Consider the following 15,429-nt stretch of genomic DNA (forward strand, 5'->3'; position numbering starts at 1 on the left):
TGGCACTGGAACCATTTGTATTTTCTATTTTATTCTAGTTTTCTATAGTGACCAGCGTGGTTTCTAAAATAATATAAAGTTACTTAAAAATAAATTAAATTAAAAGTGGCTTGGAGTTGGCTGTACAAGAGGAACGAAATCCTCTCTGAAGCAAAGCATCCTTGGCCAAACTCCAGAAAATTCCCAAAGATAAATGAGCTCAGAATTAAAACATACAAACTTATTACTGCCACTGCAGCCACCACCACCACCATACTATTGAGAAACAGCATGCAGAAAACAAAGGGCAGATTCAGATCTCCATGTATTTCAGATTTTGAAATCATCAGATGTAAAATCTAAAATAGAAATTTTCTGTAACACCAAGGTCAAGAGTTTGGATCCCCAAACCAATCAGCTGCCAAAAAAGTAAAATAAAATAAAATAAAATTTTTTTTTAATTATGGAAAAAATAAAGGAAATAAAAGAATGATTAATGAACAAATGAAAAATCACACATAAAAATAACCAAACAGAACTTCTAGAAGTTAAAGATATAACCAATGGGTTACACAAAAGATTTGACCCAGATAAGGAGCAAATGAGTAAACAGAGAAAGAGAGTTCTGAAAAAAAGATTCAAAATGCATACAAGATTGATAATATTTTTAAGAGTTTAATAAGCATGGAGGATAGAGTAAGAAATCCTAATATACATCTACTAGAAATATCTGAAGGATATCAGATTAATAGAACAGAAAGAGGCAATATGAGAAGAGACAATATTAAAAGAAGCCAAAAGAGAAAAAAGACAGTTTAAGAACAATTAGAGTGATAGCTGACTCATCCAGAGCAAAAAGTAATTCAGAGAAAGAATAAAATCTGCAAAGCACTAAGAGAAAAATAATCATCAACCTAGAACTGCATATTCAACAAAACTATCTTTCAAGAATGAAGGTGAAATAAAGGCATTTTCAGACAAATAAATGGGAAACTTTACTATCAACAAGCCCTCTCTAAACAAATATTTAAAGGATGTACTTTAGTAAGAAAGTGATACCAAAGGAAGGTCTGAGATACAAGAAAAAAACATGAGGGAGGAAAAAAAGGGAAAACATGTTGCCTGATCTAAAGAAACATTGGTTTTATTCATTTAACAGTACTTTCAATATTTAATTTGTAGGGTTAAAAAAATAGAACTAAAATACAAGTCAAGAGCTTAAAAGTTGTAAGAGAGAATAACTAGAGTTCAAGTATTCTAATAGCATGGTACTATTCCATAAAAGGGTGAAGATATTACTTAATTTTGGCCTTTGCTATGTTAAATATGAAAGGCATAATTTTGATAGTGGCCTCTGGAAAAAAAAAAAGAAATAGAGTGAAAAAATTTTAAGCCAGTAAAAGAAAAAACTATATAGAAACAACTACTAATAAATGATCCAATTATCCAAAAAGATTTAACAATTTTAAACTCATTTGCACCCAGTAACATAGCTTCAAAGTGTACAAAGGAAAACTTAATAATTCCATCAGCATATCAGGATATTTTCAATCATCTTTCTCAATAACTGATAGGTTAAAGACAAATTAATAAAACTGCAAAAGATGTGAATACAATTAACAAATAAGGTTGCTCTAACTGCACCTAAATAATTGAAAAATACACATTTTTTTTTCAGGTACACATGAAATTTTTTTATTGAAACATTTTTTGTTTGTTTTGACAGTTGGCTGGTACGGGGATCAAACACTGGACATTGGTGTTAGCAATACCAGGCTCTAACCAACTCAGCTAACCAGCCAGCCCCTGCTCAAACATTGATTGTACATATTTATGGGGTACAGAGTTATATTTCAATACATGTATACAATGTGTGATGATCTAATCAAGATAATTAGCATATTCATCATTACAAGACTTAATCATTTCTTTGTGTACATTTGATCTCTTTTCTAGTCATTTGAAAACATGCAGTAAATCATTGTTAATTATAGATTCCTGGGTCAACTGTACACCAATAGAACTTATTTTTTTATTTTTCTTTCTTTTTTTTTTTTCCTGTCTAAGCTATAATTTTGTATCCATGAACTAGCCTCTCATTTTCTCCCTATGTTTGGAAATTTAAAAGCGTACCTCTAAGTAATTTATAAGTGAAATAAATCATAGGAGAAATTAGAAAATGAATAAAAAAAAACATTTTAAAAAGTATACCATACCAAAATTTGTGCAATGCAACTATAGCAATTCTTAGAAGTATATTGAATGTTCATATTTAAAAACTAAAATATGCATCCAATTTAAATTTTTTTAAAAGACAATAAAAATTACACTTTTCAGAGGCATAATTCAAGTAAGTTAACAAAGTAGTGCACTATGCAAGTTTTCAGGTAACTAGAAACTGGTTTTAAAAATAGATAAAATACAGTAATCATTAGTAATATTAGACAATTATGAAGTGCTTGCTTATATCTTTAACATTTATAAGAATAAACTATTTACTAATCTATCTCTAGCAAACAGACCAGGACCTGGGATATAATAAGCATTTAAGCATTTAATACTTGTTAGACGAATGATACTAAGTAACACAAAAATATAAATGTGTGAGTAGTTATTAAAGTACCAGATGAAAAAAAAGGACCACTTACCTGGTAATATAATTTTATCTGTCTCACCAAAATGGAAAGATTATGAATTCGAAGTGAGGCATCATTGTTGACTTTTTTATTTACTCTCTGACTCTCCGATTTAGGATTACTGTAAAAAAAAAAACTTTAAAATTACATTGAAACTTAACTGAACCTATAGATGACTAAAACTAATCATATAATACATTTTTTTCTTTAAACAAATTGTATATTCATCTGCATTAACAAAAGTGATCCAAAAGGACAGGTGATAACTTTGACATGTATTATGTAATTCTAATTAATATAAATGCATCTGATATTCCTAAAGCAGTAGCAAAATAAATTTGAAGCCTAAGTCAGATGTTCCCCTTCATTCTCATTTTGTTATTTCCTGGGATGATTAACCTCTTACTTCCTTTGAATATACATTTCCATCATCCAAAATAAATCCATTTAAATCAAGAATTTAAAATATGGGCTAATAACCAATAAATGTTATTTGTCCTCACTGAGTAATTGGGATTATATTTGAGCAAGCAATGTCCCAAAAAATTAAAGAATGAAGTAGATGACACAGGTTAGTACTTTTATCTTGGGTGAACTTTACAGATTCAATGAAAGCAAAGGGATGAATGATTCTGAGGTAGCAGAAACTGAGGAATAAAAATAGTCAAGCCATGGTTAAGAATGGGAAAATCATGTAAAAGTGGTGGCACTAGAACAGAAGGTTAAGTTGAAGCCAGAACACAAGCAGATATGAGCAAGTTCCTCACTAGAGCAAACAGGCCAGGTTGCAGAAAGACATTACTAAGTGAAATGGCAGATAATAAATCAGGATACTCTATGCAAGGGCTGAGTCCAGAATATCAGAAAGCAGAAACCTAAGCAGTTGCTGGGACAGAGTATTAACCCATGATTACAGAATTTAGATACAAGTTCCTCCACACAAGGATGCAGAGAAGTCAAGAAACTGACACCTATGAGCCGAACAGAAACCTCTCATTCCTTAACCCTTCTTATGAAGTCCCTTATACTACTAAAGCCTTCAGTTCCTTCCCTAAACAGATTAGACTCTATGCTTTATTTCAGCAATTCTCAAACGCTTAGGTCTCAAGACCCTTTTAAAATCTTTTTTTTTTTTTTGGCATTTGGCATTTGGCCAGTACAGGGATCTGAACCTGTGACCTTGGTGTCATAAGGCTATTGCTCTAACCAACTGAGCTAACTTGACGGCCTAAAATCTTAATTGATGGCTCTACACAACTTTTGTTTTTGTGGGCTATATTTATCAATATTCACTGTATTAGAAATTAAAACTGAGAAAATTTCAAAGTTATTTATTAACTAATTTTAAAAAATAATAAATCCATTATACACTAACAAATACCAATTAAAAAAATTTAGTAAGAAGAGCGATATTGTCTACTACTTTTGCACATCTCTTTAATGTCTGGTTTAATTTTTTAAAAACAGGTTGATTCCCAAATATATGAAGAAGTTTCAGTCTCACACATGTAGTTAGAAGTGGGAAGACCCTATGGTCCCCTGACAGGATTCTCAGACCACAGTCCGAGAATCACTGCTTTATTTCTACTGTTCTCTTGCCAGCAATCCAACATCTTGAACCTTTTGCCCTTTGGCCACGCCCACACTGTCAATCCCCACACTGTTAATCGGTTCAACCATCTACACTGAGATTGCTTACAGTACAAGGTGAGAAAATAATACAATCAAACTAAGCTAAAATAGGAAGGAATAGCTATTACAAAAAGGAGAAAGGAGGGCAAAGTTGCTCTCTCACCATAAAGAACTAGAAAACTGGACAAAACACATGAAGAAACCATCTTCAGACCTTTGACAGTAGGTAATGCAAGCCTATAATCCCTAACTAGGTTCTCTCTACTGCAGCAGTGAGGCACTTTCCAAAATTATAAAGAGGGGGACTGCCCAAATGTCACTGAATTTGAAGAGACATAGTTGGAGTTCTGAGGAGTCTGAGTTGACTGAAATTTTGACAAAAGAATACCGGAGAGAAAGGAGCTACACTAACAAAGAGCTCCAAAAAGCTGCCTGTAATATTTTGGCTAAATATTAAGTTGCGCATATATCCTCTGAAACTCCATAAGGCTAAGCAGAGAACAACAAACTACAGGAAAGCTGTAAGTTAAACAATTCCCAAAGCTCACAAACTGAGAAGAGAAATTCAACTTCTGACCTGCCAGAGTGGAGGGGAGACCTTAATGAACATCCAGAACATTCAGTAGAGACCTCAGAAGAGTCATGTCTTAGAAGCAGGACTAAACTAGGGGGTTGAGTAAAAGCTGTTCAAGAACTTCCCTAACAACGCTTAATAACAAGCCTTGAAAGGATCAAACTGACTGCAAGTAACTTGGCAACCTGCCAAAACAAAATTCATTGCTCTTCAAAAAACAAAATCCAGACACTCTAAAATTCCAGCATATGATAAAAATTACTAGATATACAAAAAAATCAGGAAAATGTGATCCATAACACAAAAATGGAAAAGAAAATGGAAACAGTCAATAGAAACAGACCCAGAAATGAAAGAAATCATGGTAATCACAGATACTTTAAAACAGTTATAACCGTTTTTTAAAAAACATGATTTAATAAAAAATACATGAACATTATGTGGACAGAAAAAGAAACTATTCAAAGAGCAACAACAACAAAAAAACCCAAATGGCACTTCTAAAGCTGAAAAAAACAATACCTGAAAATAGAAAATTGTATAACTAAAGATTAGCGAACTTGAGGCACAGCAATAAAAGCAGTCCAAAGAAACAGAGAGAGAAAACAGAAATAAATGAACAGAGAGTAAGTGATCTACAGCACAGTATTAAACTTACAGAAAAGTTGCATGAACAGTACAGTCTTTTTCCTGAACCACTTGAGAATAAACTGCTGACCTGATACCTAACAATCCCTGTTTCATTTCTACAAACACATATTACTAACAAAATCAGGATATCAACAATGATATATTTCTGTATCTTCCAATCTTAGATCTCATTCAATTTCCCCACTTGTACCAATAACGAATGGATATCCTTTATAGGCAATAGATCCAGTTCAAAATCACACTTTGCATTCAGGAGTCTGAACTGCAATCTTTAGTCTCTTTCAACTTGGAACAGCCTTTCCTTGAAGTTCATGAACTAGACATTTTAGAAGGTTACAGGCCAGCTATTTCATAGAATGTCTTTCAGTTGGGTTTGTCTGATTAGACTGTGTCTGACTCATAATCAGGTTCAGATTATGCATTTTTGACAGGAAGAGATGCTGTGTTCTTCTCAATGCATCCTAAGATGTGGTACATGACTGATCTGTCTCATTACTGATGACATTCATTTTTATCACCTGATTCAACTATTATCTGCTGGTATTCTCCATGATAGTTACTATTTTCCTTTTGTGACTACAGGTGCTTCTCAACTTGCAGTGGAGTTACATCCTGATAAACCCATCATAAATTGAAAATATTGTTAAAACAAAAGTGAGTTTTCCAACCAACTTAAAATGGGTTTACCCAGATGTAACCCTATCATAAATTGAGGAACACACTGAATCTGCATCACTTTCCCACCAAAGTAAGTCAAAACATCATTAAGTCAGACCATTTAAGTTGGGGACCATCTGTACTAAGTATTTTGTGAGCATGTACTTTGAAACTATGCCAATAATCTGTTCTTCATCAAACCTTCAATTTATTTATTTATCTACCTATTTATTTATATCACTACAGACTGATGGTTCCCTACTATATTTAATAGGTTGTTGAATTATTTTGATGTTCATTGCATCCTAGACATGGCCAGTGGGAGCTCCTTCAAGCTGGTTTCTGTGTCCGTTTTGTATGTTCCCATGATTCTTTGAGTACTTTCTTGCTTTCTGACACAAAATGTTCCAGGCTGTTATTTTACTTTCCCTACTACAACCATGAATAAGCCATTTTTCCATTTTAGTAAAGAATTGTATTTTTTTTTTTTTTTTTAAAGATGACCGGTAAGGGGATCTTAACCCTTGACTTGGTGTTGTCAGCACCACGCTTAGCCAGTGAGCTAACCAGCCATCCCTATATAGGATCCGAACCCGTGGCCTTGGTGTTATCAGCACCACACTCTCCCGAGTGAGCCACGGGCTGGCCCTGAAGAATTGTATTTTGAAGCCAAGATCAAGACTATAGGTTTGCTCATTGCTACTAAGGTGTTGCTGTTTCTGTGCCCTCTCAGTGGACAGATTGAGAGAAATTATCTATGTGTACATCTTGAAAAGCATGAGTTCACATCAATACCTCCAATTCCACTCTAACCACAGTATTCACTCGTTTCCTTCCCAAATCTGTAACTCCTTTCTATGACAATGACAAACCTTGTTCTCATTTTTCCTAATGTATTTATATATTTGATCAATCTCCTATGTGTGACCAATTTAATATCACTGTCACACCCTAACCAATCTGTCACCAAATGTAGAAGCCCTCCTCATTCATCTCTGACACCCCAAACTCCACATCAGGCCATCCCTACACAGGATATACTCCTTACCCCATCCATGCTCTGACTTCCCACATGGGGCAGCCCCTCATCCATGACATTCTCTTAACCCAGTTCAGGTTCTGGTACCCTATACCTGACCACCCTTCTACCCATTTGGATAGGATACTTTTCCCCACACTGGGCCACCTCTTCACCTGGCCACCTTTCTAAACCAATTTGTATTTCCACATCCTACACCAGGTTTCCCTTCCTTATGAATGCTCTCAATCCAATCAGGTTCAAAAATCCCACATGTGGGTAGTATTCACACCCAGCTCAGGCTCATGCCCTACACTAGCCAGGGCACACTCCCCTTTTGCATGTCATCCTCTTCACCCTTCTTGGGCTCCAACACCCTGTGCCATATAGCTCTGTGTACCTCACTGTGGTCCACCATACCCCCCATCTGTCCTCAGCATGAATGCCTACTTTGTTCTGTGCTACTCTATGGCTTCAGGAGAAAAAAGAAAAAGAGCACCTCTTAGCTGGGGAGGGGGAGGGAGGTAAAATACAACACAGAAATGTGCAATGAAGAAAGTAACACTCACCATATTATCACCTATAATTACAATGTTAGCATTTTACCATGTTTGCTTCTAGTACTTTTTTCCCTTTGAATTTAAAAACAATTATTTCACTATTTGACTATACATTCCTTTTAAAATAATTAGAACATTATAGATAAAATTAGTTTTCCTTGACCACCACCTCCTACCTAATGCCCTCTTCTCTTCCTATACATATACATAGTATCTATAAAAATATCTGATTTTAATATGCATAAATAGTACAAAGCTATACATATCATTACATAACACACTTTTTTCATTTATCACATTTCTTGAGAACTAGTGTATATACATGTGTGTGTATATTTATTTTAGGCTACAAATTTTTGTTTGTATTTTCTGCAGTTTGTTTCTTATCTGATTATTTATTAGTTTCCCTTTAAAGTTTTTGCTTTCTGTGTCTCATTTTAAGAAAGTTTTCCTTAGATCATAATGTAGTCTTCTATATAATATTCTAATAATTTAAGAGTGGGTTAAAAAAAATTAGGTCTTTAGTCCATCTGAATCTAGTTTTATAAATAAGATATTTTTTCCTAGATGACTACACAATTCATGCAAATAATTTATTGACTACCATTGATATGACTTTCATCATTCAGTGTACCCATTTATACATAGGCCCAGACTCTTTCTGTTCTCCTTTATGTTCCACTGGCCTATGCATACAAGGATACTTCGAAAAGTTCACAGAAAAATTTATACTATCTTTTAATTCCAATTTTCCATGAACTTTTTGAAGTACCCTCATATTCCTATGTTAACAGTGCCATCTTAACTAACTACTATAGTTCTGAACATTGCGATGTCTGGTAGGGCAAGACTCCCTAACTAAAATTTATCCTAACTATTCACGGTCCTTGATGATATTTAGGATCATCTTGTTGTTCTAGATAAACAAAAACCAAAAGCTGCTAGAATTTAATTGGAATTGCATTCAATCTACAAATTTATTAAATGAGAATTGACAACTTTACAGCATTAAGTCTCCCCATTAATGAACATGGTATACCTCTCTATTCATTCAGCTCTTCTGCAAAACCACTTTATAATTTTCTCCAGGAAGGCTTTTTATTAGATTTATTACTAGATGCCTGGTAGTTTTTGCTGTGAGAGTAAATGTAATATTTTAAAAATATATTCGCTAATAGGTTATCGCTGATATATGAGTGCTATAAATTTTTGTTTATTGCTCTTTAGCAACCACATTAAACTTTCTTATTCTAACAGGTTGTCTGTTGGTGCTCTCAAAGGTTCTCTTCAATATAATTTGTAGCTTTTCCATATTGATAATCACTCCAACATCATTTACTAAAAAGCTTATCATCTATATTGCCAGATTCCCATATAACTGTGATTCTACTTTTGGAGTTTAACCTGTTCCACTAACCCATTTATATATCCCTGTATCATTAAAACCTTTTATTTTTTTTTTCCTTTGGCAGGTGGCCTGTACGGGGATCCAAACCCATGATCTTGCTGTTATAAGGCTCAGCTATAAACAACTGAGCTAAATGGCCAGCCTTCCTTTTTATATTACTACAGCTTTATTATTATCTTGAGTCTACTAAGACAAAACCCTTTTGTTGTTGTTTTTGTTTTCTAAACTGTCTTGGTTAGTCATACATAACTACTCTTTTCTAGGAATTTTAGGATATTTATAAGTTTCAGTGAAAAACCTCATTGGAATTTATTGGCATTTTATTAATAATATCACTTGGATTAAAAACTGACCACTCATTTCCATCAGTAAAATTTTAAAATTTCCCCACAAAGGTTTTACACATTTAAGTTTTATTCCTTGATTTTTTTTGTTTATTTGTTTTACTTTTGTGAAATGGATTATTTTCTATTACATTGTCTACCTGGTCATTGCTAGTGTTTAACAGGAAAACTATAGGGTTTTTGCTTGTTGAACATCTAATTAATGACCTTTCAAAACTTAGTTTACTCAGTTCATTTTCTCAGATTTTATAGGTATTAAAAAAACAATACTGTCAGCAAATAAGTTTATATTCTCCTTTTCAATCTTAGATTTTAATTATATTTCTTTACTTACTGCATTAATAAATAGTAGTGGAGATGACAGATATCCTTGTCTTGTTCTCAAATTTAATGGGACTGCTTTTAATGTTTACCATGAATACATGATATTTGCTGTAACGTTTTGATGGATTAAGTTCCCTTCCATTCCTATTCAATATCTAAACGGGTCTTGAATTTTATCCAGTTTTTCTTACATCTACTCCCATCTAATTCTTCTCCTTTAATATGTTTATGTAGTGAGTTATATTGTTACATCTGCTAACAATCATCCTCATAATCCTAGACTACACATTCTCTCACCCCACCTCAAGGTATAACAATTACTCTCCTTTATTGGTACATAATTCTACCTTAGATCTTCAAATACTTAATTGCCTTTTTGACTTTTATATTCTCACTAGACTATAAGCTCCTTGACAGCAGGGACCACATCTTACTCACCTTTTTATATCTAAAAATTAGCATATGTCCTAACACAAATATTGTTTGAACAAATAAAAATAAGAATAAATGATCAGAGACTAAGCATAGTGTTTTAAAAATTGTTGCTTTCTAATAACAGTTATGAGATGATATTCTCCAAGCCAACAACTCACTTGGCAGCCTGGAATAGACACTCCCCACTAAGGTTTGTATCTCAAAGATTAGTTGGATAACAGAGTCCTAAGTAAACTACAGTCTGAGATCTGCAGAACAAGGGAGAATGTGAGGCAGGCTAAATCTGACATATGACTGATTTATGCTTAGTGCAAGGGAAATAATGAATAAAGTCAGAATAGCCCAAAGGAAATGAGAGTTTAAATGGAGAAGCGAGTCTCTGAAGTAAAAGCACCAACCAGAACCAGTTACTTATAAAAACAAGGACATTAGGGGCTGGCCCGTGGCTCACGTGGGAGAGTGTGGTGCTGATAACACCAAGGCCATGGGTTCGGATCCCTATATAGGGATGGCTGGTTAGCTCACTTGGGAGAGCGTGGTGCTGACAACACCAAGTCAAGGGTTAAGATCCCCTTACCGGTCATCTTAAAAAAAAAAAAAAAAAAAAACAAGGAGACTATATCACAGAAGTCAAATCATGTGTCATAGCAGACAAAGACAAACAGCAACATGGTCAGGAAGTCACAGCTAAAACCCAGAGAGCTGAAGGAAAAACGCTGTTTTATGTAATCATCTCTGGTACACTTTTAGTAAGTTAAACGAATACTCTGAGCACCTACTGTACTGGTCATATTACTTTGCGGAGAAAAGTATACTTAAAATTGGGACAACAGAGTAGAAACAACCATAGTAACAAAAATGTGAGGTGTACCTACAGATATATAAATTTCACTTGCAATCATGTCTATTCAGTGAATACCTTTTATCTTTAGCATTCTTCCATCTTTTTATTTCTATTTTCTTTATTCTACATTTGAATCACCCATGATGGTTGTCCCCTATTCATACACTGACAACATTCATACCTAGAAAATACTTTAGAGAGAGACATGGTTTCACCATGAATCAGAAAATCGAAATCCATACTATTAATTTGTCTAAGATCCTGGAGTACTTCTCCTTTACTCTCTTTTAGCCTTTTCTCTTATAGTATCATTCAGGAAAACAAAGATAAGACTGATAGAAAAAGATTTCAGCAATGTTATCTACAAAACCCATGTGTACAATAAAACACTGTTTATTGTATTGTTTGAGCATATTCCCAATTCTGTTTTCACAGTGAGTAATCAAACTAAAGATGATTCATTTCCTTTTACCACATCAGTTAATTATAGCAATATTTTATTATAAACCTGGGTATTTAAATCTGACAATAATGAATCTCCATACCAGCCAGCTGTCGAAAAAAAAAAAATCTGAGAATAGTATTTAATTAAGAAAGAGTCAATATTACTACTGAAAATGTATATAAACTAAAATAACTGTGAATATTTATAGTGCAAACCTTTTACTATATGACAAAATATAATTTGGATTATACTTTGAGATGCAAAATATTCTAAAAAAGACATGGAGATTTCATTTCCCCTTTAACAAATTTTATAATGTAAATTCTATCTTTGCCCTGACACAGAGTTCTTACCAAGTTTCTCCGTTTTCTTTAAAGTGATTTTTTTTCAAGTAAAGTTTTAAAATTTCCTTTTAAGTTTTATGCCCAACATAACTATCATGATATCTTGAAATTTATTCAGTAGTCAGGAAGTTCTAGTCTCCTTTGCATAAAGGTCTTCTAAGCATTAGCAAGTTTCCATAATTTAGAATTGTGGCTTGCTCAAAAACTTTCAAGAATTTTTTGTAAAACCAACATTTATAAGTTTCATATTAAGTTGTTTCAGTCTTTGAGAAAGACTCCTTTCAACAATTAAGATAATTCTGAGTATAAAAGATGGAATTATTTAGTTTCTATATACTAACGGTATCAGATGAAATTATTTTAGAAATCCAAGGAAAATAAAAAGTTCAATTTAAGTAAGCTAGAGAAAGTATTTGAAAAAATTGAGGGAAAAGTATTTCAACACCTAAAATTAACCTCATATTTAATGGTGATCTTAAAGATAGGGGAATAAAAGTTTTCTACATCCTTTTATAAAACTGTGTGGCTTTGTGCCTACAAATCTTTGAAATGAGTACGTGGGATTTGAGGGGATTTCTACGATCTGGTAGTTTTATCAGGAAATCCAGTGGAAGAGTGGAGTTCTTTGGTTGAACAAGCTAATACTTGGGCACTCAAAGCCTCCACTTTCAGTTGCTAATCTACACTGTACCTATTTGAGAGTTATTTCAGTATGAAAACAGAACTGAAAAGTTTCTACTTAGAATCATTGGTTATTACACCACAGTCTGTCTATTATTATAAACTTTCTAGATGTGTACGCCAGGATAACCACTAAGCACTCTACACATGGATCTAGAGAGCCATAACTTTCAATTACATGGCTTGGGTTTCCCATGTGATGCATGCCTAATTTGAGTAAGGGTCATATTGACATATGTTAGAAGCATGGAAAACAGGACCTTTCTCCCCAAGGATGTTATCTCTTTATGTGAGAGGGACTGCCCTCTCATGAAACTGCCTGAAAAGTTCTAAGCTTCATCTCCATGAAAAATAGTTGAATATTTAAGGATAAATTTACAGAAAACAATGCAGAACAAGACAACAACTTCTGGAAAAATAATAGCTGGCTTTGCACTAAACAATACATAGTTATAATAATGTAAATTCTGATTACTGATTTAAATAAACTTGTGATAACTATATTAGAAGGACACTGTAAGAAGAAATAAAGATAGGGCATTTAAAAAAAATAAAATCTTATCTACCATTATCAGGAAGTCAATAGATAATGTCAAAAAAGGATAAATCAAGAAGTGCCAGAGTAGTCATATATGGGGCTAAATAACAGAAGAAAACCGCCAAAAAAATTTTGAAAGTTTTTAACCCTGGAGAATTGAACTGAGATGTGAGGTGGGATAGAGCAGAAGACTGCTGTTATTTGCTATGAACCTGCTGGTATTAACTAATCCTTTTAACCATGCAAAAATTTTTAAAACAGTTTTTTAAAAACACCCACAAAAAATTTTTGCTTCATGTCCATTTTATTTACTTCTAGGGAAAAATATTAGTAATTGTGTCTGATTATTAGCTGAAGCACAATTAATGAAGCTATATGCCCAGGATTCAATGCTAGGAATTCAGAGTCAAAAGACACTTGTGAGAGTAAGCCTAAACCATAAGAAAATAAAACAATATAAAAAACTTCATCTGTAAAAAGAATACATTCTATGTAAAAACAGAAAGCACTCCCATTCCTGCGGGTATTTTAAGGTTTTTTAAATACACAATAAAATCACAGTATACTAATTTAAACTGGGTATAGCATGACTCCAGAATTCTCTAAAAAGGAACTGTAGCCTATTAAGTATTCTAAATATTCTGCCTTTCATTTTGTTTAATACTTAAAATGCTAAACAAAGATTAATTCAGAGTAGATAATCATAATTAATAAAGTTTTGATTAGGCTCTTTTTAAAAGCATACCTTTTTTTTTTAAAGAACATATCTTTGGAAAGGCCTTTTTCTAAAAGATGAGCTCTTGAATGATACACATGTGACATATGATATTTGAGCAAGTACCAGTCTAAGCATACACAGCTATTTCCAAGGCTGCACAATCTCAAATCACCCATCTCCTATTATAAGATGAAAAATGAAAAATGCTTTAGTGGCAAAATAGCCTAGCAATATAGCTCAAATCTGTCTAGACGGAAGTTAAATAAATATAACAGGGCAGTAAAAAAGGGCCTCAAGCAATTTCACATTTATAAATGACCTACTTATGACAAGTTACATTAATTTCAATTAAAATAATAAATAAGCAATACCATTATCTACCACTGAATATAGAAATTTTCTAATGGGAAAAAATAAAGAAAAAGTTGGCAATTTTGCAACACTAATACACTAAGATTTGGTCCTTGTAAAACCAATGATTATGTCTTTCCTTATTCATTGACTAATATCTATGAGAAACAGAAATCTGATAGTTTTAATGGCTTTATGCTCTTCTACCCAGACTGCAAACCTGTTATGTGTCCTCTTGGACCATCTGTTCTGTGTTGGTGCTTAACTGATGGTGATTAAGAACCATCATGCTTTTGCTACATGTGTTCATGTTTTTGATCATACCACTGTAATTTAAAACTATTGTATAGAGGTTTTAGTGTGTTTTTTTTTTTTTTTGAGGGATTTTATATAGTAAAGTAAAACTACATAACATTTGCATGTCACTATGAAACATTTGAAATAAGTAATTTACGTATCTAACTTCAAATGTGCATAAACCAGATTGTTTGCTCTATGAATAAATAATTAACTGGGCAAATATCACCTCCATTAAGGGTTATCCAAGCAGTAAGGTATCTTAGGCTTGAGTATAATCAGGGAAATCAGTGGCTTTTAAAAAAAAGTATCCCCTCAACTTAATTTTTCCTGTTCTCATAAACTCAATCACTGTGCATGACAGTCAACAATGCAACCTAATATTAATACAATCTTTTACATATCTACAAAACATTTTTGCTTATATTAACTGATTTGATCTTCACAATGACTACACAGTCATTCTTGAAGTGGTATGTGAAATATAATTACCACATAGATTACAGACTCAGCCCCTACATGTATTTATTCTCAGAATTTTAAATACACTAAGTTACCTCTTCAAAAATTGAAAAATCTATGACATTTTCTAGTTAGCCCAAGATTAATCTAGCACTGTAGCATATTATTCACTGATTTATCAAACAGGAGTAATGTTTTAATTTAAATATTGCAAATGAACACAAACTAATAAAAATCCAATATTATACACACACACACACACACACACAACTTTGGTTTTATCTAAACTGAATAAAATGGCTAAATACCTACCATTTATTTCTTAGAATGAGCCAACATGAGCCCTTCAAATATTAAGCTAGCAGTCTTCTAACTTTCTGAAGTTTTCTAACTTTTCACTCTTAGAAATTATTGAGGATCCCCTCCCCCAAAGAGCTTTTGTTTATGTAGGTTATATCTATCTATACTTATTTATTAAAAGTAAAAATTAAGAATTTTTTAAAAAATGTATTAATTTATCTAAAAATAACA

At 33.0% G+C, this 15,429-nt stretch overlaps 1 protein-coding gene across 6 annotated transcripts in view; it reads right to left on the reverse strand.

Moving 5' to 3' along the window:
• Nucleotides 1-15,429, reverse strand: part of CCDC88A (coiled-coil domain containing 88A) — a 129,590-nt gene that overhangs the window by 96,447 nt on the left and 17,714 nt on the right. For all 6 annotated transcript variants that reach the window (XR_010021626.1, XM_063077651.1, XM_063077650.1 and 3 more), the window contains exon 3: nt 2,628-2,736. Coding sequence is in view for 5 of the 6 variants with exons in the window: in XM_063077651.1 (XP_062933721.1) it covers nt 2,628-2,736 (109 nt within the window). In the remaining variant the exon portion in view is untranslated. The remainder of the gene's footprint in view (nt 1-2,627; nt 2,737-15,429) is intronic.

This window comes from Cynocephalus volans, chromosome 14 (assembly GCF_027409185.1).
Source record: "Cynocephalus volans isolate mCynVol1 chromosome 14, mCynVol1.pri, whole genome shotgun sequence".
NCBI lineage: Eukaryota > Metazoa > Chordata > Mammalia > Dermoptera > Cynocephalidae > Cynocephalus > Cynocephalus volans.